The sequence below is a fragment of the Galendromus occidentalis genome, unplaced genomic scaffold (genome assembly GCF_000255335.2).
Source record: "Galendromus occidentalis unplaced genomic scaffold, Mocc_1.1 scf7180000077121, whole genome shotgun sequence".
NCBI classification, from domain to species: Eukaryota; Metazoa; Arthropoda; class Arachnida; order Mesostigmata; family Phytoseiidae; genus Galendromus; species Galendromus occidentalis.
This window is the reverse complement of record NW_003805109.1, coordinates 157226-182527: the sequence shown is the minus strand read 5'-3', so window position 1 is coordinate 182527 and position 25302 is coordinate 157226. Positions and strand designations below refer to the sequence as shown.

Genomic DNA, 25302 nt, shown 5'->3' with positions numbered 1-25302 from the left:
CGGACCATCATTCAGTGGTCGGCGTCGACCCACTGACGGTAGTCAACGATAGGTTTCTCCAGACAACCAAAGAGTATTGCACAGTTTTGCTTGAAACACGTGCGATGCTCCCCTGGCGAATGGCTGACCGGGCCTTGCCTCAAGAGGTACCGATATCGACACAATCTGACCGTTGGATGCTTTCTGACATCGCTGGAGATTCGCGAGCCTTGCTCATCGAATCATCCTCATATCTTTGGATTTTCGACGCTCGCATGGATGGCCCATTCAGAAGAGGGATTCCGACGCCGGACGTTCGAGCAAGTTTTCAGGCTCCTGAGCTGCCACCGTCGGTTTATCTCCTCCGACGAGTTCTATGGAGGGTATTTTCCGCATAATTTTATAGGTTTGACTTTCTATTGTGCTTCAGAGCTCATTTCTTTGTAGTAGCCGCCTCTCGACCCTCCCGGTCCCCCCGGACCTCCATTAAAAAAGCTCGTATAGGTGGCACAGGTCTTTGACAGTCAGAACAAGTATTCGAATTAGCAAGAATGCAGTACGATCTTCATAATCAGGGTCACCGATCTAGCTTCTCCTTTGCGAAAGTATCCCGAGGGCTTTGAATAGCTCGGCGAGCGGACTCCAATGGGGAAATCCCCGTTGGGAACTGACCTAAGAATCGCGAAGCCGTTCCTTCCGGCGAGCGATGCGGATCTTCTGCAGCGATGCTCACGATTCACCCCCATGCTCCATTTTAGAGAGCAGTATCACGTCTCCGTGCGTTTTTATCGGACTTCCACGAGGGACAAGTACAAATAGTCAATACATACACGAAATGAAAAAGCCTAGTGGCCTCATAGAAATTGAATGCTCCCGAATCCTCCGCCGTGATTATCCTTGGAAGCGATTGACACGGAAAGCGACCGCTGCTCTTGTCAGCGAGATCCACCGATTCTCGGAGCTGAAGACGGAGCTCTGCCATTCCTAGAGCCGACGTTGAGGATTCGCGCCCGGTCCATCGACTCGAAGCCGTTGAAGCCGAATCACGGAGGGACTGTTCATCGCCTACGCAGTGCTCGGATCTGATGCAGTTGCCGAGTTCAGCTCGAACCCAATGACGGAGCCAGCCATCCTGATGTCTGAGGACCTGCTGTGCGACCGACAGCGTTCCCCGATTTTTCCGGCACCGGATCTGCCGGAACGGAGCTCGACTCCGATCTACAGGAGTCATGCTCGGATCCTCCGATATCAATTTCCGATTCCTTGGAAGATCAAGCCTTGACATGCGCTCCCGCCGACGTAGTCAACATGCAAAGACCATGATTATTCTCACGTACCAATCAGCTGATCTCCTCCATCAGCTGGCTCGGGCGAAACCAAGATAAAAACGGAACCATTAGCGAGTGTGATGTCGGATTGTGTCCTCTCCTCTCGTGAAGTCTAATAGCGCACGCACAAGTTAGTCCGATGCCAGGCATCCAGTAGACGTGTCCTCGTCTGAACGCGGCGAATCATCCTCGTTGGCGGTTGGAGAGCGTTGCCGGTCGGAGGGAAGATAGAGAGGTGGTCGAGCTCAGCACGAGAGAGTAAACAAAGCCTCGAAGGCTGGCGCGCTGGTTCGCTTGTTCGCTGGCTGGCTGGCTGGCTGGCTTACTCTTTCTACCAAGCTAGTTGTCGGCCAGCAGTTAGAGGGTTTTCTCCGCCGCGCCGCTGGCTCGAGTGTCTGTTCATCTGCTGGACTACCGAATAGCGCACGGCAGGGAGCGTGCGTCGGTGGTGCCCTCTACGGAGACCGGTTGCATACAAACAGATACCTCACAAAAAGCCGCATGGAATACAGGCTCGGGAGCGTGTGGCTATCAATCTGACAGAGAGCGTGAGGACCCTTCGGAGGGGATGACATCGGGAGTACTTGAGCCGGCGCGGCGCGACATAACGCTTCTCCCTCGGTGGAGGCTCAATGAGCGGGCATGTCCGCCTTGTCTCGAGAGAGATGGCTCTAATCATGAGTCGAGAGAGAGAGATGGATGGAGACCGGATGGCATGGAGATTGGGGACCTTTCGAACGACCGCCGTAGCACACCGAATAGGCTTGTTCAGAAAAGCAACGCCTTCCGCAGGTGAGAATCGCGAAAGTCTCAACGAGAACGGAGTCATCCGCTGGTCTTGAGAATGTTTCGAAAGCTTCGGGCAGCAAATCCTCTGATGCTTGTGCATCAGAGGAAGCTCCGAGGGATTCGCGGTGGGAAGCCTCGGCGATCCGCGGCAGCAACTCCCTGGGCCGGCGGCCATGAGAGCGCTGCGCTTCCGTCTCGCGTCCTCGGAGGATCAGATGAGGATCGACTCGTTCACTATCCGCTCAGGCCGTTTCCCTGTGAACGTCTATTCGCAGCAAACTCGTAGGCTGAATTTTGGATCGATGCTCGCTCTCATTACAGTCAGCAACATGTCCAGTCTCCGGGCCGCCAAAAATACTCTGCGCAAACAGATGAAGTCACGACTGAAGGAAATCTCTCCGTCTGACCGGAAAACTCAGTCCGATGCAATATTCAAGAAACTTTGGGCACTGCCTGAAGTTCTCTCAGCAGAGAGGTGAGCAAGTTTCGAACCACAACTCTTCTCCTCGATTTTCATTCTCGTGCAGGCGAAATTCTCTGTCAGCAGCCGGTGTCTGTCGTTGGAGCTGCGAGTAGAGGTGATTCCTTCTTTGGATGATGTCATTGCCATGGGCATGCTCGACCGGTGCCCCTTCGAAGGAATCACAATTTCCGGATTTGGTCCTCACCAGTAGTCATGGGGTATTCTATTCTTTCGCGGCTCTCTCGCGAAAATTCTCTGAGGAGGTGTCAATAGAAGTCAACTCCGAAGATCCCGTATCGAGAAGTGCTGTTCGGGACTGGCGTTGATATAGAAGGAAACTGTTGGGGGAAAGCCTTGAGCAGCTCTTTAGCCCATAATTTACATGGTTGTTGAGGGAAGGTGCACAGTCTGGGCTTTCCGCACATACTCACATTCGATTCTGTACCAGGGTGGGGAATAGGGATGGTGGGATTCTCCCGAGTCGTTCTCTCGCTATACTCCTTCGTTCGTGGATGCAATGGGGATGCTCATCTGGCTTATAGACAAGTCCTCTTTCCAGAGTGAGTGTCTTCGTGAGCACGCCTTCAGAAGTGGACACTGAGCCTCTCATACGCCAGATGCTCAGGCAAGGGAAAGCGGTATTCATTCCTCGATACAGGTGAGCCTGCTAGATGTGATTCGGAGGTGAAGCAAGGGGTTCTCGGTCAGTCTTAGATTCGATGAGCTCCGTCATCGATGTTGCTAGACTCTGGAGCAACCCGCTCACTTTAGCGACGACATGCGTGGGCGGGGACCGACAGCGGGGATAGCGTATCCGAACTACGAATGGCTTCGGAGAGATTACTACACGAAGTTTATTTCCACGTAAAAAAATAATTCGGGGATGTATTCAATATTTCATATACGATGCATTCCACGAGATTCGACGCTCTCACTCAAACATCCAGCATTGTCTCTGATCGAGGGATCGGTATATCAGACTCGAAACCTTCCACTGAACTGCTCGCTTACATTCAAACTTCCATTTTGTGAGATTCAACGAAAGTCCTCGATCTCGCACATGCTCTCTGGCATGGGAAGTCTTCACACAACCCTAAGCTAAGACAAACTTTCTGTATACATCATCAGTGCAAGCACTGATTCATTGTTGTCGAGTTTCCCCGAGACAACTTGGCGAACGATCGCCGGATGATGACGCAGTTGCCCAAGGGGATACCTCCATTCTACACGATTCGCTACCGGGCCTCGGAAGCCGCGGGGAGTCGATCCGATGCACTCACTCATCCAAATGTGTGGAGATTCTCATTCTTCCTCTCGTCATCCTCGATGTGTCGGGAGTCGACCTGGGAAATTAATCCAAATCTCATCCCCGCGAATAAGAAATGTCACCATGATTTCTCCATCTTTTCTGCTCGAGGCGGAGGATACCGGATACCGGTAAGAATCTGATCGATTACTGTACCTGGAGGCAGACGACGGCTATCAGTTCACAAAAAGCTCCGACGACGGCCGAAGCGAATGACCAGCTCAAATAGTTGTGCATAGGATCAGGCATCCAGTTTTCCATGTGGGCACAGCTCCCGAAGACGGCGACAGCTGCGAAAAACTCTAGACTGAAAATTCCGGCAACCTCGCCCTCTCGTGACTGGCCTCCCGCGAGAACAGCTCAGCGGTGATTCTCCAAATCGAGTCAATATTTTATGCGGAGACTTCAGCGCTTACTTATCGTGGAGCAAAGGCAGGCGAAGGCCAGGAGTACGTTCCCATATCTGATGATTCTCTTCTCCGTGCCTTCGGTCGCGCACACATAGATCGATACCAAGCCTAGGCAAGCGATAGCGTGAGCGACGAACGCGAATGTGTAAAACACCTGGAAGGAAGACATTCGAAGGATAAATCGAACGAGACTGGAGCTCCTCCACGCGTAGAAGTCGTTGAAATGCTCACCTGCGCGGATATGAAAAAAGGAAGTTCGATCGTGTCACGTAGGGTATTGTATTCGTACGTGAATATCCATCGGCATCCGACGTAAAATTTCCTCTTTTCCAAATCGTAGGGGCTTGAATGGGACCGGAAACAAGTTTCCCACAGACCTGTCCGCAGGAAATCGGCGCTGGGAAAAGAAGCACTCTGAGTTTCGACCCATGATCTCAAATAGAAGCGCGCACATTCTGCTCTCTGAACTCACCTGTATGCCCTGAAGTCCGACTTCAGCCAGTAGGGAGTCACGAAAGCCAAGAAAGTCGCAATGAATCCGAAGTTTGCGAAGAAGAGGCCGCCAGCCCGTCCGTCCCGACAGCCGAATACACCCATGGTTCTGAAATCGTTCTGGGTTTCAAAAGAGGAAGACGAGCGTTTGACTCGCCGCTGCCCCAGATAGCATTCCCAAAGCTGTTTCCGAGAACAGGAGCGAAATACTGCGATGTCTCTTCTCTGGAGCCGGTACCCGACGACTCGATTTTCGCGAAAAGTTCCGAATCGGTCCGCCGACTCATTCAAAAAGGTTCAGGGCAGATCATTGAATGGTTTCATGCTCTGTGGAATTCCTCAGGTTTTGGCTCATCCCCAGAATTAAAGAGCAAACTGAAAACTCTTCCGAGTTTACTTCGTCTACAGCAGCTGGGTGTGGTGCCTCTCGGAGATGTCTGATTTCCTTTGATTTTTGGGCACCTTGTGCTCCAATTTGCGATGAGCCGCCTCCCGCTCTACTAGTCGTGTCGATGCTTGACAAGCGCTCCAGTCGATTCGAAGCTCTCGGGTCTGTACGGAATTTCAAACAAAGCTCATTCCGCTCGACCCCGTGAGTTGTCCGCATCCTCCGTGAGTTCTCCGCATCCTCCGTGAGTTCTCCGCATCCTCCGTGCGGATTGCGGGATTCTGTGAAGGGTCGTCTGAATTCGCTCCTTCGTTAGTCTCGTTAGTCTCCGTCCCGAACTTATTCGTCAGCTCCGCAGATCGATATCGAACTTGATTGCGTGCCGACTGCTCTCAGCATCTCCTACCACCTTTTTCACGCTTCTCGGCCGCCTGATTCGGCTCATTATTTGTGCTCGCTTTCATCCGGGTTCCAAGCTCTCCATGTGAAACCTCTGTCGCTGGAACCAAATCTGATCCTACGGTCAACATCGTTACGGAAGTCGAGTGTTGCCCAAGTGCCATCGAATGAAACTGCTCCGGAATAGACGTCGGAGTGAAAAGTTGTAGAGTCCTAGTGAGAATAAATTTCCCTCTACGTCGGGAAACATATGGCTAAATTCCTCAAGTTCCGCGATCTTCAAGGAAATATGCGACAGTGAGTCTGCCGCAGGACCGGAAGATACCTAAGAAATCTCATCATTGAAGTTGCATCGATTGAGGATCCTCAGAGAGGGCACTCGGATTATTTCCGGGGAGTATCGCTGAGGACCATGTCAACAATCGGATCTCTCCCAACCTCATGTCCGAGGGCAAGTGCTCGTCTGAATCGGATGATTCATCGGATTTTTTCAACCCGATTCCGGAAGAGCTAAGAACTCGGAATGAATGGAGCTCGGAGACTTACCGCTGGGGGAGACAAGGTCTCCGAAGTTCGTCGGATTGTTCCGAGACCGGCTAATTTATCTTAACGGTGAAGGCAACGGAAATGAGCGCCGTGTTTACGGCTCGACGGAACGCAAGATGTATACTGTGTGTAACCAAGTCAACATGGGGAGCAGTGCGTCAACGTCAGTGGGCCGCTGGCGATGGTCCTCACGGATCCCGTCAGTCCGGTCGCCGTGGCAACCTGGCGCGGTCGCCACAACACGACGCGAACGGCGAGATACCTGGCCCCAAGCGTCACCGTCGTCGATTGGAAGATTTGCTTTCGGGGCGACGTTCGATTCCGGATAGTTTTCGGGCGGTACAGGCGCCAGAAGCCTCCGATTACCTGAGAGCCTCCATTCTGACAACCTCTCATACGAGCCCGCGCACCGCTCGCCGCCATCTTGGAGTTCAAATCCCGAGCCTTCAGACGGCCTCATCCATATGATCGGTCCGGTGATGGATGATTCCGGAGTGCAATGTATCCTTCAACTTTAGCTGGGATCACACCGACTTGAATCGGGCTTGTGGAGTTCGCTCCGGCGACTCATTGCGAACTCATCTATCGAAGACGAGCCAAATATCGGAAAACGATGGCTTCTGTTATGCTGTTTGTGGTTTTGTGTTGGAGCTCAGCCGTGAACGCTTACTATGAATGCAATGAGGAGTTGGTGCACTATTCTAAGTTACGCGCTTCTTCACAACTGAATCAAGAGCGGAATCCAGATAAAGCTGTGCGTGACAGCGGCAGCTCATGGACTGCCGGAGTATCCGACTTCAGCCAATATATCGAGGTAAGCTCAGATACAAGGAGAACCCCACTCCGCCGGGGGCTCTCGCGGAAAACCTCAGAGCGAAATTATTTGGAACGGGACCCGACCGAGGGGTGTCACAGCTTCATGGCTCAATCCACGAGTATGGTTTCAGATCGATTTGAAAGAAATGAAAACCGTCCACTACATCGAAACTTACGGAAAACAGTACACCTCCGAATACGTGCAAGAGTTCCGAATCTATTTCGGTAACAACGGAGGAGATTTCCAGGTTTGTATTGCAATGCCCTGATAGGAATATCGGGGTCCTGTCAGTGACGGATGTTCGGCCGGCAGAATCCGTAGATGATTATGATGCGAGATTCGCTTGAGGATGAGTTCTGAATTTTATTCCCCCAGGAATACAAAGATCGAGATGGAAATACTAAACTGTTCGATGCCAATCGGGATGGAGACTCTCCGGTGATAAACTACTTCGACATCCCGATAATAGCGAGGTTTGTTCCGCTGAAGTCTCTCATTGGGTCTGCCATCCTTCTCGGAATAACGATGAATCCCAATCCAGAATTTTTCTCTGAAACCTCTGCGTTCTCTTCCAGATATATAAGGGTCAATCCCACGAGATGGAGGGATAGAATATCGATGAGGGTAGAGCTCGTGGGGTGTCAGTATGAAGCCGAGTCCCTGAATTTCGATGGTCAGGTATGTAACTCCGTCCAGCAATCGTTGGCCGGAGAATCGACAAGCATATTGGCCAGATTCCGAGGTATGAGTCACACTCATGGTCGCTCTTCATGCTTTCAGGCTTACGTGATGAAAATGCTGCGTCGGCCGATATCTTCGTTCGAAGATCGAATCAGTTTTCGTTTCCGGACCAATTATCCGAATGGTCTCCTTCTGTACTCCCGCGGAACGCAGCGGGATTTGTTCTCGCTTCAGCTGGTCGAAAATCAGCTGAAACTCAACCTCGATCTCGGGGGTGAAGGTACGATGCCGAAACAGCAGATCATTCTGAATTCACTCTGTGTTCTCGGGCTCGAAGTCATGAGAAAACCTTCTTCTAGGCCTCATTTCGTCCGTGCTGGTCGGCACGCTTCTCGATGATAATCTATGGCACGACGTGGCCATACACCGCAACCGATCGGATATCATATTCTCAGTCGACCGGGTTGTCGTACAGAACGTAAGCTCCTCTCGATATCCTACGATACCCCACTCTCCGGTTGTCAGAGGATTGAGAGCATTCGTTGACTGAGTTTGTCTTGTGAACGGCTTCCAGGTGATCAAAGGCGACAATATAAAGTTGGATCTGAATCGTGAGTTCTTCATCGGTGGATTGCCGTACTTCAGTCAGGAAGGCGTCGAGGTCACGAAAAACTTCACCGGCTGCATCGAGAACCTCTACCTGAACAAGACCAACATCATACGCGAGATCAAAGAAGATTATCGCGGCTGGGATTATCAAACTTTCGGGGAGACTCTGTATTCGTGCCAGTTCGAGCAGGTGATACCTGTGACATTCGGCTCCGACGCTTCGTACATCCGTGTCGGTGGATACATGCAGCGTCAAATGAACACTTCTTTCGACTTCCGAACATTCAATGAAGACGGCATGCTTCTATACAACAAATTCTCCGGAGATGGTCACGTGATGCTCTACTTGGAGAAAGGTCTCATAAAAATCGAGATTCAAGGGAAGAATACGCCTATCGTCATCCTGTCGCCCTTCGACGACAATCTCGCGGACGGTCGCTGGCACCAGACCATGCTGATCCTGCAGGAGAACCGCATCGAACTTCACATCGATAGGCTGCCCTCCATCACGACAAGGCGCTTCTCGATGGAGACGGGGCAGAACTACTTGATCGGTGGCGGAGTTTACGGCAGACGAGGATTCCTCGGCTGCATGAGATTCCTGTATATCGAGGGACGATACATAAACCCCTTGGTGTTGTCCCCGGACCAATATTTCGACACCGTGGTGTTCGACGCGTGCACGATGGTCGATCGATGCAATCCGAATCCCTGCGAGCACGGCGGTTCCTGCAAACAGAGCTGGGACGAGTTCTTCTGCGACTGTTCGAAGAGCGGCTACGCCGGAGCTGTCTGCCACATTTCGAGACACCCGCTGTCGTGCGAAGGATACCGCATTGAGCACCCCAGAGAAGTGGAGAAAGATCTGCACATCGACGTTGACGGCAGTGGGCCGCTGAAACCGTTTGAGGTTCAGTGTATTTTCCATCCCGATAACCGAACGGAAACCGTCATCCATCACAAGGCTGAACACTCGGTCGAGATCATCGGCTATCAGGGTCACGGATCCTTCGTGCAAGATATTGTTTACGCGGCCCCGCTCGAGCAGATCGTGCAGTTGGTGAACAGATCGACCTTCTGCCGCCAAACGCTGAGGTACGATTGCTTCAACTCGAAACTTTTCGACACTCCCACCGACGAGCTCGGAAACTTCCATCCCTATGGCTGGTGGGTGAGCCGGACAAATCAGGCCATGGATTATTGGGGCGGTTCCATACAAGGATCGAGGAAATGTCAATGTGGTCTGACGGAAATTTGCGAAGACCCATCGAAGTGGTGCAACTGTGACGCCGGCATAAACAAATGGCTTCACGACAGCGGGGACTTGACAGATCGCAACAGTCTCCCGGTCCGACAGGTAGGTCGCTTCGTAGCGAGCATCGTCCGAAGTCATAATATCATTATTATCGATTCGAGTGGAAGACTAGCTCGGATGGAATGATCTGATTTAGTGAAATGTCCTCGACAGCTGCGCTACGGTGACACCGGCAGCGTCGGAGATAACCGGATGGCGAGGAGCACCCTCAGCGCGCTTCACTGCGAGGGAGACAGTCTTTTCGATAATCTCATAACGTTCAGATACTCTGACGCAACGGTGGAAATCCCTCACTTCGAGTGGAGGCATTCGGGCGACATATACTTCCAGTTCAAGACGACAGCCGAGAACGGGATCATGGTGCACTCCAAGGGATACCAGGATTTCATAAAGGTGCGTGCAAATGGAAAATTTCCCACGGCGAGGCAGATGACCTCAGTTTCGGCTTTCGACTAGGGTTCCAACTTAAATCCGACACCCACCCTTCTGTCAACAGATCGTCCTAGTTGGTGGTGATCAAATTCAATTTCAATATCAAGCTGGGAACGGGTTATTGGGTGTCAGCGTGGAAACTTCCTATAAACTGAACAACGACGAGTGGCATTCCGTTCACGTAGAGCGAAACCGCAAGGTAAGATAATCCTCTGAGTTTCCTCTATTAGAGATCTCCTGAGATATTCCGACATTATGGAGGAGAGGAGGCGGTTCCACAGTCTTGCATTGATGTATTTCTCTTCTTGCAATTGCAGGAAGCTCGGATTATAATTGATGGTTCACAAAGTGCTGAGGTCAAGGAAAGGCTCGATCGAGTCCGACCCTTCAATTTGACGTCCCGTCTCGTGATCGGAGCTTCTGTGGACTACAAAGAAGGCTTCGTGGGCTGTATGAGATCGTTCTTGATGAACGGAAAACTCGTCGACCTCAGAAAGCAGGCCGAGGAAGGCCTCTACGGGGTTTCTGTGGGCTGCATCGGGAAATGTCTGTCCAATCCGTGCCAAAATAATGGAATCTGCCTCGAAGGATATTCGCATTACACCTGCGATTGTCAGTGGACTCCTTTCAAAGGTCCCATCTGTGCCGATGAGATCGGTGTCCACCTTCGATCGGATTCCTTCGTTAGATACGACTTCGAGACTACTGTGTCGACCCTTGAGGAATTTATTCGAGTCGGATTCACAACAACGGAGCATCAGGGACTCATTTTCGGCATGTCGTCGAAATCTGGCGAATATTTGAACCTGATGATGTCGACTTCCGGTCATCTCCGTCTCGTATTCGACTTCGGCTTCGAACGGCAGGAACTCATCGTCAGGAACGAAAATTTCGCGCTGGGCCAGATCCACGACGTCCAAATCGTACGATCAGACAAAGGGAGGAGAGTCTCGATCTACGTCGACAATTACCCACCGCAAATTTACGTGTTCAACGTGGGCCACAAAGCCGACGCTCAGTTCAATGAGCTGCAGAGCATATACGTCGGCCGTAATGAGTCCATGAATACGGGAGAAGGTTTCGTCGGCTGCATTACACGCGTGCAATTCGAAGATCACGTCCCCCTAAGGAGGCTGTTCCAAGAGTCCAGACGTTCCAACGTTCACGCCAACCCAGACAACCTTAGAGAAGACACCTGCGGCATCGAAGCGGTAACTTATCCGGAAGAGGGTAGCGAAACCAGACCGCCGCCAACGTTGCCTCCCGGAGTCTTCAGAGAGATTTATAGACCAGCTCTGAATGAATCCGCCATCTTGGGTATAGTGTTGGCTGTGTTGTTCGCCGCACTCATAATTATGTGTTTCATACTCTCGAGATTCATCGCAAGGCACAAAGGCGACTACGTTACCCAAGAGGATCATGGCGCCACCGACGCGCCCGATGCTGACACTGCCGTGATGCATGCCAAGACTGGTCACCATGTAATTAAGAAGAAGGAGTGGTTCCTTTAGGGAGTTCGAAACATACATTCCCGTCGGTTTCGAGCTGAGTGACCGCATCTCTGGGATGGCGCTCGGAGGCCGTCACCTCCTACATGTACAAAAGAGACGAGATCATCTACGATCGAGAGCGTCTCGGTACTCGTTCGGAGAAGTTCAAAAAGAAGTGCCTTAACTTTCTATATCCAATAGGATGGATGAGCTGAGAATCGATGAATGAGCGATGACTGACATGGGTGAGAATATCTGAGGAATGCATATGATTTTTTTGTGCAATCCAGTCGCAAACACTAAATAATATCTTGGTCCTACCGCGCTCCCGTCATCGCTCGGGGAGCGCCGGGAAAGGAACGGAAGCTTCATGGCAGCTGGGCTTGGCTCCGCGAACCTCGCGGCAAGCTCCGGGAAAGAGTCGTTGAGAAGCTATTTTTGTAAGACGCGTATGCTTGGTGATTAAATATTTATAATTCTCGAGGCCCCTCGTATTCTTTCCTGCAAGTTGTTGAATGACTTGACATTCAGATGGCAAGATATACTCGGCGAGTCAGAATAATCTTCGGACGGAACTCGATGAAGGGAGAGTTTCGATAACGGAATTCAATGGGAAATTATCCTGTCCGGAGTGGATGGACCTCCCTTCATCTCTTAGCCTAGGGAAAGCAGCTTCGCGACCCTCCTTCAAGAGAAATGCCAAGGGATCGTCCTCGATTACGTTCCACTCCCGGCGAGGAACGGTATCGCCAAGTACGGAAGACCTCCGAGAATAAGCTTCTCAGGGTTTTGGGTCCGTTGCAGGGAGACCTCAACTTTCATGGAAATGATACGCCTCCCGTCCGAGAGGGAATTCGATCGTCTACACCTGACGAAGTGGAATATACGTCAGCCTCCGCCCGAAGTCGAATGGCCCGAGGCCATCGAAAGTGGTAATGTTCCCCAATGTTCCCCCAATAATCTTCCCTCTCCGGAATCGAGCTTCTGACAGACGCTTTCTTAGTTCCATGCGAAATCCTCTTGGGAGAGACTTCCCGAAAACGATTCCAGATATGGTTATCCTCCCGTTTGTCGGACATTTCGATCGATGGACCGAAATCGCTGTGAGTCGCGAACTTCGTGAACGGCTCTGATCAGCATGTTGTCCGACGAGAGACTAGTGATGGTCGGGCCCCCAAGAAGAAGAAATTTCGGTCACGGACGTTGTTTCCGTGGTCGGAGACGTTCCTCACCGTGATACCCGATATCAGCTATGCGAGAAAGCATTACCAATACAGCATTTCCTTGCGGGGAGCATTTCTTGAGCTCGAAATTTTGCAGGGGGCTTAGACATCATGATCTGCCCCGGAGTGGCTTTCACCAGACGAGGTCATCGTCTAGGACACGGTATGGGATACTACGACCGGTCAGTTCTCTTCACCTTGATCAGCATCGCGGTGGACATCAAGCAAGATTGGAATAACATTCTCGTGAAGCTCTACTCCGCTTATAGGTACATCGCTCGCTTATCGGGATCTGCGAGAGAGCCCATGCTCATCGGAGTCGCTTTCGATGAGCAGATCCTGGAAGACATTCCCTGTGATGAAACGGACGTTCTCCTCGACAAAGTCATCACGAGTGAAGCGCCCGAGCGTCAATAAGAATCGCTCTCTCATGCATCCCAGCGGGGGGTGTGAGGACGAGCTCTTTCCGTGCCCGAAAAAAAAATCTCACGCACCTTCTCCTAGAAGTAGATATCCTCAAGCTAGTAATAAAGATATCAAGATTCGGTGGTGTGGGATCATTGCGAGGTTGCATTTATATCATGTCATCTTCGCCTCACAATGCGGGACAATTCCGTCGACAATCAACTCGTCTCTCCAGTGACATAATCTTACCTAATGTTTTTCGACATCGTATTCTATTTTCTACCACAGATTTCCAATCTCCAACTTTCCCATGCATTCGGTCATCGTCTCCTAATCACTCGTTCACTTTTTTGTTTTTCGTTGAATCTTGCTGCGATGATTGCTCTTCCATAATTACAAATACAAAGATTTACAGCACTTACTTATCCGATAATGAAGGAGTGTTTCTGCTCTTGCCTGAGAAACTTGCTCAGCTCTCCTGCTCCAAACAACAAACAAGGGCATCCGGTTTCTTATCGGGTCGTGTCTCGTATATTACAGTCTTACATCAATCATCAAAGAATACACGGTTATGAAATCTTTGGCCACATAGATCAATCATATAATTTGGCAAGCATCCTTCTGTTCATCCATCCATCCATCCATTCATCGCACCGATCACTCGGACGATCAATCTCGAGGGATTCTAGCCCTCTCGGCGCTTCGAGAGAACTCTCTTTGGGAGCAGCCAATCGTACAGCCTCGGTTCCCTTCGTGGGAGCTCACCGACGGCGGACTCAATAGATACAAGTGGGTACGAAACCGGATTTTCCTCTGATGATAGGAGGGTCACCGAACAGACTGCGTTTCTGCTTCGCATTCTTCGGCTCTCGGATGCGGATCCAATCTCGAGCGACACATCGGCTTAAATCTACGACCCATTGCCAGCCCTACGAGGCGGCGACTCTGCTCAGATCGGCCCATCAGCTCATCCAGGGCCCTGACTGGCGCGAATATTCTCGACGAAGAAGACTAGAAGTCCGTCGCCGATTCCATTCACTGTCATGGGCAATCGGGGGAACGTTGGATCGACCCGCGTTCCCGACAAGGGCAAGCCCGGTCCGTCGCACATGCACGAGTTTCGAGCTCAAGCCGAGAGGACAACGTGATTGGCCGTTGGCATGAAATGGTCGCCGGACCCCGTCACATAAAATTGAGCCTGGAAGTTCGAGTTCGTATCGCGACGCATCGACGAGAGCTTACGGAGGGGAGAAATAATTCAGATATCCGCGACGGGAGTAAAGCGGCCGGAGCCAGGGGGATTCGATGGAACGAGGGAATGATATACCGTTGGCATCATCATTCCTTCCTCAGAACATTAATCGGGATCTTCCAAGAATTACATCATATGGTTTTTTGATCGTTGTTTGGTTGCTCCTTGTTCATCGTGAAGCCACTTCTTCAGAAGCGGAAAGTCGAGTATCGCAAGTTTGCTTCTGGCTGTATCCGACTCATCACATCGATGGTACTTCTCCAACAGGCAGATAGACGGGGTGACTAGATCAAAGCTTCTTTGTTTAATGCTCGTGATTTTCGCATCCTATTGTACACACATATAAATCTAAAAGCATATACCTTGTCTTGAACAGAATGAGAATGGAGCGACGAACGCAATGACGGATATTCTGCCGGGCGCCATTCATACTGGGGGGAAGACACTGAGTGGATTAGACTTGAAGACAATGGTGTCTGATTCCAGCGGCGAGTCAGAAACAACTCTACTGGAGTAGGCGCTAGTCAGCCCCTCACTAATCTGTCTACCAGTTCGATGGAGCGCTATCGACTTCTAACTACATCGAAAACAACGGGGGTCGAATGGGTACCGAATCCAATAGCGATTCCTCGAATTCCATGTGATTTATATGCAGGAGATCGAAGAATTACAACTTTTGACGGAATACCAGGAGGTCGATTTTGCATTCATAAAGATCAGTGATCATGGACAGACACGGTCTCGAATCGTTCTCTTTCAAGAGCTTCACAAATTCGTTGCAAAAAGTCAGTGCATCCCGGCGGCGGCCCCCAGAATTCCGTTACCATCAACGAAAGTCTTTTCCAACATTCTACACGCAGATATCACCGTCCTCTCGGTCGATTCAGTCGATCAGCATAAATCGACTTGGACAATACATGGATTCAGCTCCACTGACCTCGGTAAAGAGAGGTCCTGTCAATCTGATTCCATTACTCATAGGCTCTTGATCATGCAAATGTGTGGATGCATGTTCGTTCGTGGATGCATGAAAGGATGAATGAATGGATGAACGTATACGTATGTACGTTAGAACGTGAAATACGTATGCTTGTATGTGTGGTGTTCCGCACCAGTCGGTGGTGTTCGACGTGGGGTAAAGCACAGGAGGGCGGACCGAGTAGAACTCCTCCCAAGTTAGACTCTTGTTTTCCGCTCGGATTCTCGAAGTATCTCATCGAAGTATGTATATAGTGATAATTGTTGTATTACTTGGTTCGTTCTAAGCTACATTAATCGTAAACGATCATACGCTCCTTCTCACCGCATAGTTCTCTTGTAAATTAGGTTGGGTCACGGGAATATCCATCTTATCGTAGTTCTAATAACACCTTGTCAGGTTTCCGTCGCTCAATAGTTGGCTTCTATCTTGTCGAAAATGCATAACATCACGTTGTGTCGTCAGTGCCGATGCAGGAACAGGAACTTTGTGTACAGCTTCACCGTGTCACGTCATCTGACCTTTCGCGAAGCTCGCCATCTCGCATGAGCTCCGCTCCAGTTCCAATATGAACCTCTTCTCGATTCCGCAAGCTTTCTTCCTCCTTTCTCCCAGCATCCACTCGGTTCCTCTTTTTTGTTTCCTGCTCTCGTCGTTTCCAACTGTTCTTGTCCCAACATCCCGCTCTCTTTCTCATGTTCCACCAGTTCTCATCGCAAACCTGCAGCATGCCAAAAATGTTTCATCTTGTTTGCAAAAAAATGAGATCGGAAGGCACCCGTTCTGCATAAGAGATGGCTGTCTATCAGCTTCGCTGTAGAGCTTTTGTGTTTCAATGTGTCTTCTGCTCGTTTAGAGATCATCGAATAGAGATCATCGTCCGTCTATTCAAGGCTACTTTCTTCTCTCCGGCCTTCCAAGACTAAAATGCTTCCTTCGGAAAGGGATCAATCACTCTCACGGGGTTTACTCAAGTCTTCGATATTTGGGCAAATTAATTCACGCGGACTAGACATCAGCAACTCAATTCCTCGTCTAGCCTCGCCTCCTGAGGCGGCGGGCTGAGACTCGGCATTCGGATGCTCGATTCCTCGAGCCGCGTTTCCGCCTACATATATGCGACGAGGAAACAGAGCGGCTCAAAACGAAAATCGGGAGTACCTTGTTGTACTCTATGCGACCATTCCAGACCGACCGACGGAGGTCAGGTAGCAAGCGATCGCAGCTACCGTCCTGTCTATCCCGACCGCAATGGACGGGCACGGTTCGGAGGAAGGATCGTACGAATACAGCGGCCACCGATAGATGTCCCCGATCGAAAACTCAAGAAGTTGCGTTATTCTCCTGCACGCGGGGCAAGGATTTTCTTCTACCCGTTCATCATTCACGGACGCGATGGCGATTTCGAAGGTTTTTCCGGTTCCTTCTCTTCTTTGGGTATTCGCACTATTTCGAGAGTCGTGATAAAGAGTATGGCATGGGCGGCAGATGAGGCAATCAATAACTTGCTCCACGCGTCCGTGAACGAGAAGAGAACTGAGGAGCACACTTGACCATGTGATGTCGAAATTCAAGAGGACCGCTAACAACAAACTAGGTTCATTTTTCGACTCACACGGTCTGCCTGCGCCTCCGACTCCACTAACTAGGGAACAGTTTACGATGAACTAAGCATTGGGTAGCATCTCTTTCCAACGATTTTAATCAGTGACTCGATTGATTTCGCAATCGGGCCGCTGACCGTCGAATGAATGAGTAATCGATCGTTTGAACAAGCGACTGCTCCCGAACACGGTTCCGTCGCGGTGATGGTTCTGGTGAAGGATCTTCTTGCTGATTAGATTCGTGTTTCGGGTTTTTAAATCCGGAACAAGTCTCTCCTATCGTCATCTCTGTTGTCGCTGCTGGTTCCGTCCGTAGACTCTTATTTGCTTGTGGTTTGTATTTGGTTCGCTATGGCGATGAATTGACGAAGCTCAAACCCACGGACCTTTATGGTGATCACGACGACTGTTGGATTTTCACGTCTCGGGCCATCAAGGCTTGCAATAGTGGTTTGAAGTTCTCCTGCTCCTGAAGAAGGGCCTCGCTGCAAAGAGAAAGACCAGAACGCTCGTCAGACGCTGAGGGGCCAGCTCCGTCTCTTCACGAAATCGGCTCTCGAGATATTATGCGGTGAGCTATCGAATTGATTGATCGATTCGATCAGAGAAACGACCGGATGACAATGCTAAATGGATGGGTGAGTGGATAAACGGGTGGGATGGTGGATGCTTAATCGATGAAAGGAAAACAAGAGTAACAATTCAGTGATTAACAGCAACATCAACAACAACGACAGTGACAGCAACATTGACCATTGGTGAAGATCAATCTCGACAATCTTCGACAACCACACAAGAGCAGAGAGTCAAGAAGCGTTGAATTGAAAACAATGAAATGATCGAAAGCATAATGAAATTAATGTTAGGTAGGTAGGTAGAAGAGATGGGTGAAGTTGGATCTCCTGATGTCTTTCGGATAGATCTCAAAGAAGATTTTACAAAGAAATTATTCGGATGGGAGAGAAGCTGACGTACGGGAATTAGTGAGGTAAAAACGAAGAAAAGCAGTCGAGGTTACTCAAGAGCGGAAGGACAAGGATTTCCGATAGATTGGTGGATCGCTTATTCGATCGATTCGATTGATTGAACGAGAGATTGAGTCCTGAGCGGGACTTACACAGATCTAAGTGGTCCAGAGGTGATACAGAGAGGTGGAGTCTTCTACAAGGTAGGTGGACGTATTTCGTGCATCGTGTGAGGTCATCTGCTCGCTTGACTGACTCATCAATTTACAGATATCTGCTACAGCCGTCGTTGCTGCTGTTGCTGTTACGTTGTTGCTCATGCTTTTCCGTTTTTGTATGCGTTCGCAGCGTGGATGCGTTCTGTCCGTTTTTTGGCTGTCTGTGTACAAGTGTTACAGAGGATGTCTGCCATTTCGATCGGAGTCTCCTTGCGCTCAATCGGAGCTGATCATTCGGACGAGGGGGGGGGGGGTCCGGCACTAGGAAACCCCTTTGGGCAGCATTGTGATGTCGGGGAACGAATCTCGTTCATGGTTTGACTGACGGGGATTTCGCCCGCGAACCGCGGTCTGAACAGCAAGACGGCTGTCTTTTCGAGAGCGTTATCATCATATCGAACGACTTGGCTTTCGAGAGTCTTCCTGTTTGTCTGTTCAATCAACTGTGTGACCGATTCTTGCATTCAGTGACTGAGAGGAACGTGTTTGATGTACTTTCTGTAATTCGTTGTCGAGTTGAAATTTACCAGAAGTCTGGCAGGAGCGTCCGATTGGCCGCAGTTGATCGATGGTCGCCAGGGGTCTGAGCTACTAATTCCCCATAGGTGCGTTTACGACTGCTCTTGGAGCTATTGACAACACGGGCTTCGAGATATTTAAAGACCCGGTCGTAACCTTGTCCTGGAATAGATTCAAAATCCGATTGTTAGGGTTCTGTTCGACCTCGCCCGATAAGCTCAAGCGACGACGCATCAACGAATATCAACTCACCGAACACAGTCGCCTCGCCGGGTTCGTCGCGCAAAGATTGTGGATATCTCGCCACCATTTCTCGGGCTACCTCGGCGATTTGGCGCCTCGCGGGTCGGGCTCCAAACTGCTGCTCCATGGCTGCACAAACGATGCGGATCATCTCCAGCCGGTCCCTGGATAAATTGAGACGGATGAGCCGCACAGCTTTCACGGGAAAGGTTGACAATTCCTCGAATATCGATATCCGTGTGAGCATTTCTCTGGCGGGCTAGAGTATTTCGAGCATACGCTACCTCTTGTCCAACTTGCGACCTTCCTCAAGTGTTTGAATGACATAGTCAGGCAGGCGGTCCCACGGTATCTGGAATAAACCAGCTACACCCAAACCTGGTGAAACTCCACCAAGCGGACCTCCTCCCAAAGATCCACCGACTAAGCCTCCACCGCCGTTCATTAGCATGCCTTGCGGAGACGGTGCTGCAATCGGAGAATAATGAAAATTAGCTCCTTCTTGCTCTCAAAGACACGGAGGGAGAAGTTCTCCTGTACCTATTTCTTTCTCCCGGGTCTCAGTTCCGTTCGGAGCTTCCAATCTCGCTCGAATGAGCTGATTCTAAGATATTCGGCGGCTCACCCTGTAGAGGTGTCTTTAATGTAATGTCTGGCAAGATTTCAGCCACATTCTTGCAATCGTTGCTCCCGACGTTTTGTGGTGATTTCAGCAAGAGATCGTCCCCTTCGACCATCTGAGCCACTGGGGACTGGGGTCCACCATTCATCGTGTGGTTCTGATTGGAATTCGACATCGCGGAATCGCTTTCATCCGAGTCACCTGAAGAGAGGATCGAAAGACAGCCTTGTAAGCCTGCTCGCGAGATCGATCGGAGGTTGATCGTGTGTGTCTCCCGTGAATGAATGTTTGATATCGCCTGCTGATGAGACGGGCAGAGAATTGCTAGAATTAGGCCAAATGATGGTTTCCTTACAGGTCCACCACGTACCCTGTTGACCAGATTCTGCTTGGCTGCTGCTCAATCCATTCAGGTCAGCGTGTGGCTGCTGTTGTAGGAGCTGTTGGTAAGCTGCCATGGCGGCTTGGTTTCTCGAAACCGCATCCCGGTCATGGTTGTTGGCACTCTGGTGATTGGTGTGGTTATGTAGAACGCCATGATGATGACTCAGACCCAGGTGGTTGAGCGAAGCAGGCAGCGTCGTCGAATAACCTCGAGAGCGTCGTTCTCTGATATATCCTCCAGCTGCAAGAAACCCCGTTCGATATTGAGAGTGAGTGGGACTTAGAGCTCTCCACGGAGCACCGGCACGCGTCCCCCGCAAACACTCTTGCGCGGCACCTCGCGAGCGAATTCTCATTCCCTTCAGCTCATATCGTGCAGTCTACGGATAGCATTGAGAGTCCGAAAATGGGATCGAGAGAGAAATTTTGAATGTTCGGATTAATGAAATCAGCATGCTGATGTGGAACTCACGTCGTTCGAAATGCCACCCGCTCTCGGATAGGACGAATATTTTCTCAAAACTCGAGTCTTGCAGAACCTCGACTATCACGTCGTCCTCTATTTCGGTTCCATCTTCTAAATATACCCGGACGTGGCCCGGGTCCCTGGTTCCAAAAACGAACTCGTCAGACCGATATAGGTAAATCCAATATTCTCACGCCATAGGTGACAATCGGATTCGGAATCCTCACGGACGACTCCTCAGCATATAACTGACAGCTGATTAAATATATCGGACGACCGGAGTACTAACCTGGCTAGTCCTTTAGCGATTGCTTGTCTCTTGAGATCGTCGCCGTCTGTGATGTTAAGTAGTTTCTTCCTACTCTTATCCGTCGACCACACTCTGACCAACACCATCGTTGTAAGTTCCTGTAAGATGATAATTCCAATGAATCGAGAGCCGGCGAGCATCACTTCGTGGACCTCCACGAGTACGGTCCTGGGCCACGGAGTATTCCAACATCCCGGTGGCGAGATCTGTCTCCGAAAAGAAATGGAGCCCGCTCTCCAAATGATGTGATTCGATCAACATGCCACTCCGTAAGGTGGATGAAGCGGAATTCCCCCGATATTTATGGAAACTATAATGGATAATGAAAGATAATTCCGCGATCCACCTCCGGCAACCTGACACGTCGAAGTCACAAGGGAACGAGTTTTTACCAAATACAAGGAGAGAACGCAGTCGCGAAGATTAGCTCAAATCGACAGTGTGGGGGCGATCCTGTGGAATGCGGCGCGCGAGCGATATTATGGAAGAAAATGCGCAGACCGAAGATGACCACGACATAGGCTCCGGCATACAACGGGTGAGTTTTGTTTTGTAGAGATAGAGTTCTGCACACATTACTTATAACATCGCACATGGTCATAACATACATGTTTGTAGGCGCACAAAACGTCTTCCCCTCATCCGAGAAACCCTTGCTGGTGATCGCGGGAGATTGCTCCGGCGGAAGGGAAATATGTTTCAGGTCGATTCTTCGGAATCTGTAGAGTGAGATTGGGGGCAATATTCGGCCTCGCTCATGGAAGGCGAACCCTGAATAGGAACCTTCGCTTCCGACTCAATAGCTCTCGTATTGACCGTTTCCTTCGCAGCAGAGCGCGGCATCTTATAATTTCATTATACAGAGATAGGGAAGTATGCTGTATACGGCGCGTATGAGTGGGGAAACTCGTACTCCCTCTCGCGCCAGAGTATCCATTCCGCGGATTCATGGAATCGAACAGGGGAGCCGAGTGAATCGACTGATATCGATTCTCTCGTCATCATCCCTCCGTAGCGTTTCAGTACATCGAGGCACCATTTCCTCCCCGATGGGGGGAAGGATTCCGTAAATAGGCGTCCACGGTCGAGGAGATCAGCCGCAGGAAGGTGGTGGCTCGGTCTAAAGTTTTCGAGATTTCCGAGTTTAATTCTCCGCTCTTCGTTCAACTAGGCTTAAGCATAGTGCAGCTCGATTCTGCTGTATTACTCTCAGAATAATTGGAAATGAATAGATCGGGGACGTAGGCGTTGCGATCTGCAGATTGAGAAATGGAAATTTCGCTCCGTTTTCAGGTCTGGCGAACCTAGGTACCGACCATAGGAAAAAGGGTGAAGTGAGCGCTACTCATTTGAAATCCTCCGGATAAAGGGAACAGCAGTGAAATCGACTAAATCATTGATATCGATTCCTTGAATCGCTGCTCCCTCTGAGAGGTATGCTGGCTGCTTGCCGTCGGCGTATGGGGATCTCGTCACCTAGTATGAGTGTTGAGTCGTGTATTGACGACGAACGAAGGGACGAATGTATGAGTGTGCGCATACGACGCAAGGAATGGTAGCTCTCTCGCTGCCGATTCGGGACGTTTGATCTAGAGCTCGAAAGGAGGGGAAGAGGGAGTGGCGGTGAAGGACTTGGGAGGTGGTCGATGGCGTTCGCCTGCCTCGCCAGACCATTCGTCCAACCGTCCGTCCGCCCGTACGCCTGTCCGGTCTCCGGTCCGTGTTGCCCGAGCGAGCCCCCTCATTCGTTCGTTTCACTCTCCCTCGTTTCGCTCGACGATGACTTCAGCAGCTGACTTGGCTTCCCTTCGATCTCGGCCCTCACCCGCCCCGAATTTCTTGGGCCCTAATTCTTCTACAACTCCCCCAAAGCTATGTCCGATGGTGGTGGCGGCAGCGACGGGCTCCAGCAATGGTGGCGGCGGTAGTCGTCCCTCTCTCAACTCAGCTTCGGAAAATTCACTCGAGAGAGAAAGAGCGAGCGAGCGATAGCAAACTACTCTTGAACAGCCAACTGCGTCGTTTCCACCGCTCTTCAGCACCTTCTCCACATTTCCTCTCCGTTCCATTGCTGACTCCCTCTTCCGCTCCCCTCCTCCCCCATTTCATCCTTGCCCCATGATTCTTCCCCACAAATTACCCCACTATCCCATCCTTTGGCCATCGTTGCAGCAGAGCAGTGTAATCCGTTCCATATATAGAGGAGCTCGCTCGGCCCTCCGCGAAGGTTTGCCTCGAACTCTCGTCGTCGCCGCCGCCACCGTCCTCCTCCTCCCCCCCCGCCCCCGACTTCTTGCTCCCAACCTCCAGCCTTCGAATCCCTTCTTTCTCCATCGCTCATCCAGTGAGTTCCATATCCTCGCTGTGGTGCTCCTCGTCCTCCTCCGGTTCCCGCTATGCTGCCTGCGCCGCTCCGTCTCTATCTCCCTCCCTGCCATGTCGATTCAGAGTGCGTTGCTCCCCGCGAGCAGGAGCGCATGCCCCGCTCTTCGGCTTCGCAACACCCCCTCCCTTCGTTCATTCGTTCGTTGGTCCGACTGTCTGTACGTCCGTCGTTTCGTTCGCTGCCAACTCTCGCCGTTTCTCATTCTCTCTCGCCACTTTCTCAAATCCTCTCTCCCAATTTTGAGTCCGTTCGACCATTTGAGGAGGGAACGAACCAAAGGAGGAGCTAGGGATAGAGGGGAAAAGGAGGAGGGATAGCCGCTTGCCTGGTCGGTCGCTCGGGTGGATGAAGGGGACGGAAATAAGGGCAGACAGTGAGCGACTCAGAGAGTGAACTGAAGAGCGGAGGGAGCGAAGCAAAGCTTACATCCATCTCAAAGACAAGTTCAAACATGAAGCTTCATCGCTTCATGTCTTACCAGCGGAATTCCGAGCTGTTCCTCGTCGCCCGCCGGCGATTTCAGCTCATCGCCACCAACGGAGGGTAGAGAGACCCAACCTCCCTACGCGAGACGAAATCACGTTTGGCAATTCAAGGAGTATTGGAATATCGAGAATCATTCCCATTGGTGGGGACTGGTATTGGAAATTTCGTTGTGTTTGAAAACAGTACCGATGGATGTCAAGTCATCATGGAAAGCACTGACGCTTGGGAGTAATCTCTGTTTAGAGACCTCGACGGGAGCCCGCCCGCAGATCGAGACAAGATTGGGGAAACTCAGTGCCATCGATAACTGTATGCTGTTGGCAGGCTACGGGATATCGCCGACGGAATAATGTTCCGGATCCGAACGAAAATTCCCGATACCGAGTCAGATCTGCGTTTCAACCAATTCCTGCAAATCATGGATGGATGAGATCAGCGAGTTTTTCGAATCTTTTGAGAAAACCTCGTCATCATCGAGATCATCATCACCACGGGCCGGAGAGAGGCGGGAGAAGGAGCAACCGAAATATAACAGAATCGAAAACAGACCTCGCTGAGCGAGAGAGAAAAAGGCGGGTACACTCAATCGTTTCCTCTCCCAAAGACTGACTGCGGCTGGCAGCAAGATTCGAGAATCGATTCACAAAGATTTGGAAAATTTTTAGCCTCGTTCACTGCTGGGCGCATGCTGAAGAGACCGAGAGAGAATAGGAAAGGGAACAGGAATACAGCGACATGAGTCATTACTCAGTTTCCCTCAACGCTCCTCTAGAGTTTGTATGATCCATGCGTCGATATTTCTCAATCCGTGGGCATGTGCGGGAACGCTGAGCGGGGGCCCACCGGGACCGAGATGAAACGGAGTATTCCGCAGGATCCGCTCCCAACATCCCAATGAAGTCATTCAATTCGGATAGAATCCCTCGAGGATGCGCATCGAGAGAACTCGTCTTGGTGACCGGAGGACCATCGAGATGAAACTCGGAATCGATTTCGAAATCTCAGCTCGGATAGCGCATGTCGGATGTAGGTCGCCACTGACGGCCATTCCCGTCCGATGATGAGCATAGCGACCATCATCGAGAGCATAGACGGTGGTAACGGCACACAAGGGTTAGCTGACGGGGGTGGTCATGACCTTGATGTTCCGAAAGAGGACACAGAGACTCGGCGCAGTTGCTGCGCTACTTTGTACTTGTTTCGCGGCATCCTCCTCGCCGGCAGACACGCAGGCAGGCAGGCAGGCAACCGGGTCGGCAGTCAGGCAAGCGTGCGCTTCCCTTGTATGTGTGCCGTCGAAATGTGTGAGCGTGTGTTGTGCGTGAGAGTGGCGGGCGGTGGAGCACGGGAGGGTCGCCCTGGGAAGGGTCGGGGGATGTATTGCGGCTGGTTGCGCGAGAACGTTGCGTAGTAGGAAACAGTGGAGGGCAAGAGAGCGAGAGAGGGAGCGCGCTGGCGGAGAATCGGACTGACGGACGGACGGCCACTCGCCCGAACAGGCCGTGAGACATACGTACGGATGGACCCAAAGACGCACGAACGGAAGACCTAAAGAGGAGGAAAAAAGGGGGGTGAAGCGGTGGTCGCGACTGCCCTTTTAGTCCGAGGAACAAACGCAGAGATGTTCCCACGCTCCTTCCTTCCTCGTCGTCGTCGCCGTCTCGTCCCCTCCCCTTCGCTTGCGCGGAAACGTTTGCCGAAGCGCCCTTAGCCAACATGTCGCTTTGCCCTAGCTTCCCCTTGCGTCGATTGCTTACTGACGTGCTGGCCTGAGTGGCTGCCCCCCTCGACTGACC

The 25302-nt window shown here is 51.1% G+C and overlaps 4 protein-coding genes across 4 annotated transcripts; 2 read left to right on the top strand and 2 right to left on the bottom strand.

The window, feature by feature from the left end:
* Positions 1-3441: 3441 nt before the first annotated feature.
* LOC100903549 (uncharacterized) lies at positions 3442-4872 on the bottom strand. The gene is made up of 5 exons (XM_018638606.2): positions 4748-4872; positions 4507-4672; positions 4282-4429; positions 4022-4155; positions 3442-3902 (listed from the first exon to the last, which is right to left on the bottom strand). Exons 1-5 carry the CDS (start codon positions 4870-4872, stop codon positions 3840-3842), a joined length of 636 nt encoding a protein of 211 aa, XP_018494122.1. The 3' UTR covers positions 3442-3839.
* Positions 4873-6713: 1841 nt separating this feature from the next.
* LOC100903405 (neurexin-4) lies at positions 6714-11547 on the top strand. Its single transcript, XM_003741088.2, has 10 exons — positions 6714-6914; positions 7048-7164; positions 7293-7390; positions 7493-7595; positions 7698-7878; positions 7958-8076; positions 8173-9564; positions 9676-9915; positions 10019-10153; positions 10272-11547. Exons 1-10 carry the CDS (start codon positions 6714-6716, stop codon positions 11463-11465), a joined length of 3780 nt encoding a protein of 1259 aa, XP_003741136.1. The 3' UTR covers positions 11466-11547.
* A 1-nt stretch (position 11548) lies between these two features.
* Positions 11549-13084, top strand: Mthfs (methenyltetrahydrofolate synthetase). The gene is made up of 4 exons (XM_003741087.1): positions 11549-11619; positions 12249-12376; positions 12765-12849; positions 12937-13084. The coding sequence occupies exons 1-4, from the start codon at positions 11549-11551 to the stop codon at positions 13082-13084; spliced, it is 432 nt and encodes a 143-aa protein (XP_003741135.1).
* A 4220-nt stretch (positions 13085-17304) lies between these two features.
* On the bottom strand, positions 17305-21160 carry LOC100903116 (uncharacterized). Its single transcript, XM_029110821.1, has 9 exons — positions 21027-21160; positions 20614-20732; positions 20331-20464; positions 19854-20099; positions 19478-19699; positions 19137-19350; positions 18862-19016; positions 18618-18771; positions 17305-17392 (listed from the first exon to the last, which is right to left on the bottom strand). The coding sequence occupies exons 2-9, from the start codon at positions 20718-20720 to the stop codon at positions 17305-17307; spliced, it is 1320 nt and encodes a 439-aa protein (XP_028966654.1). The 5' UTR covers positions 20721-20732; positions 21027-21160.
* Positions 21161-25302: the final 4142 nt, after the last annotated feature.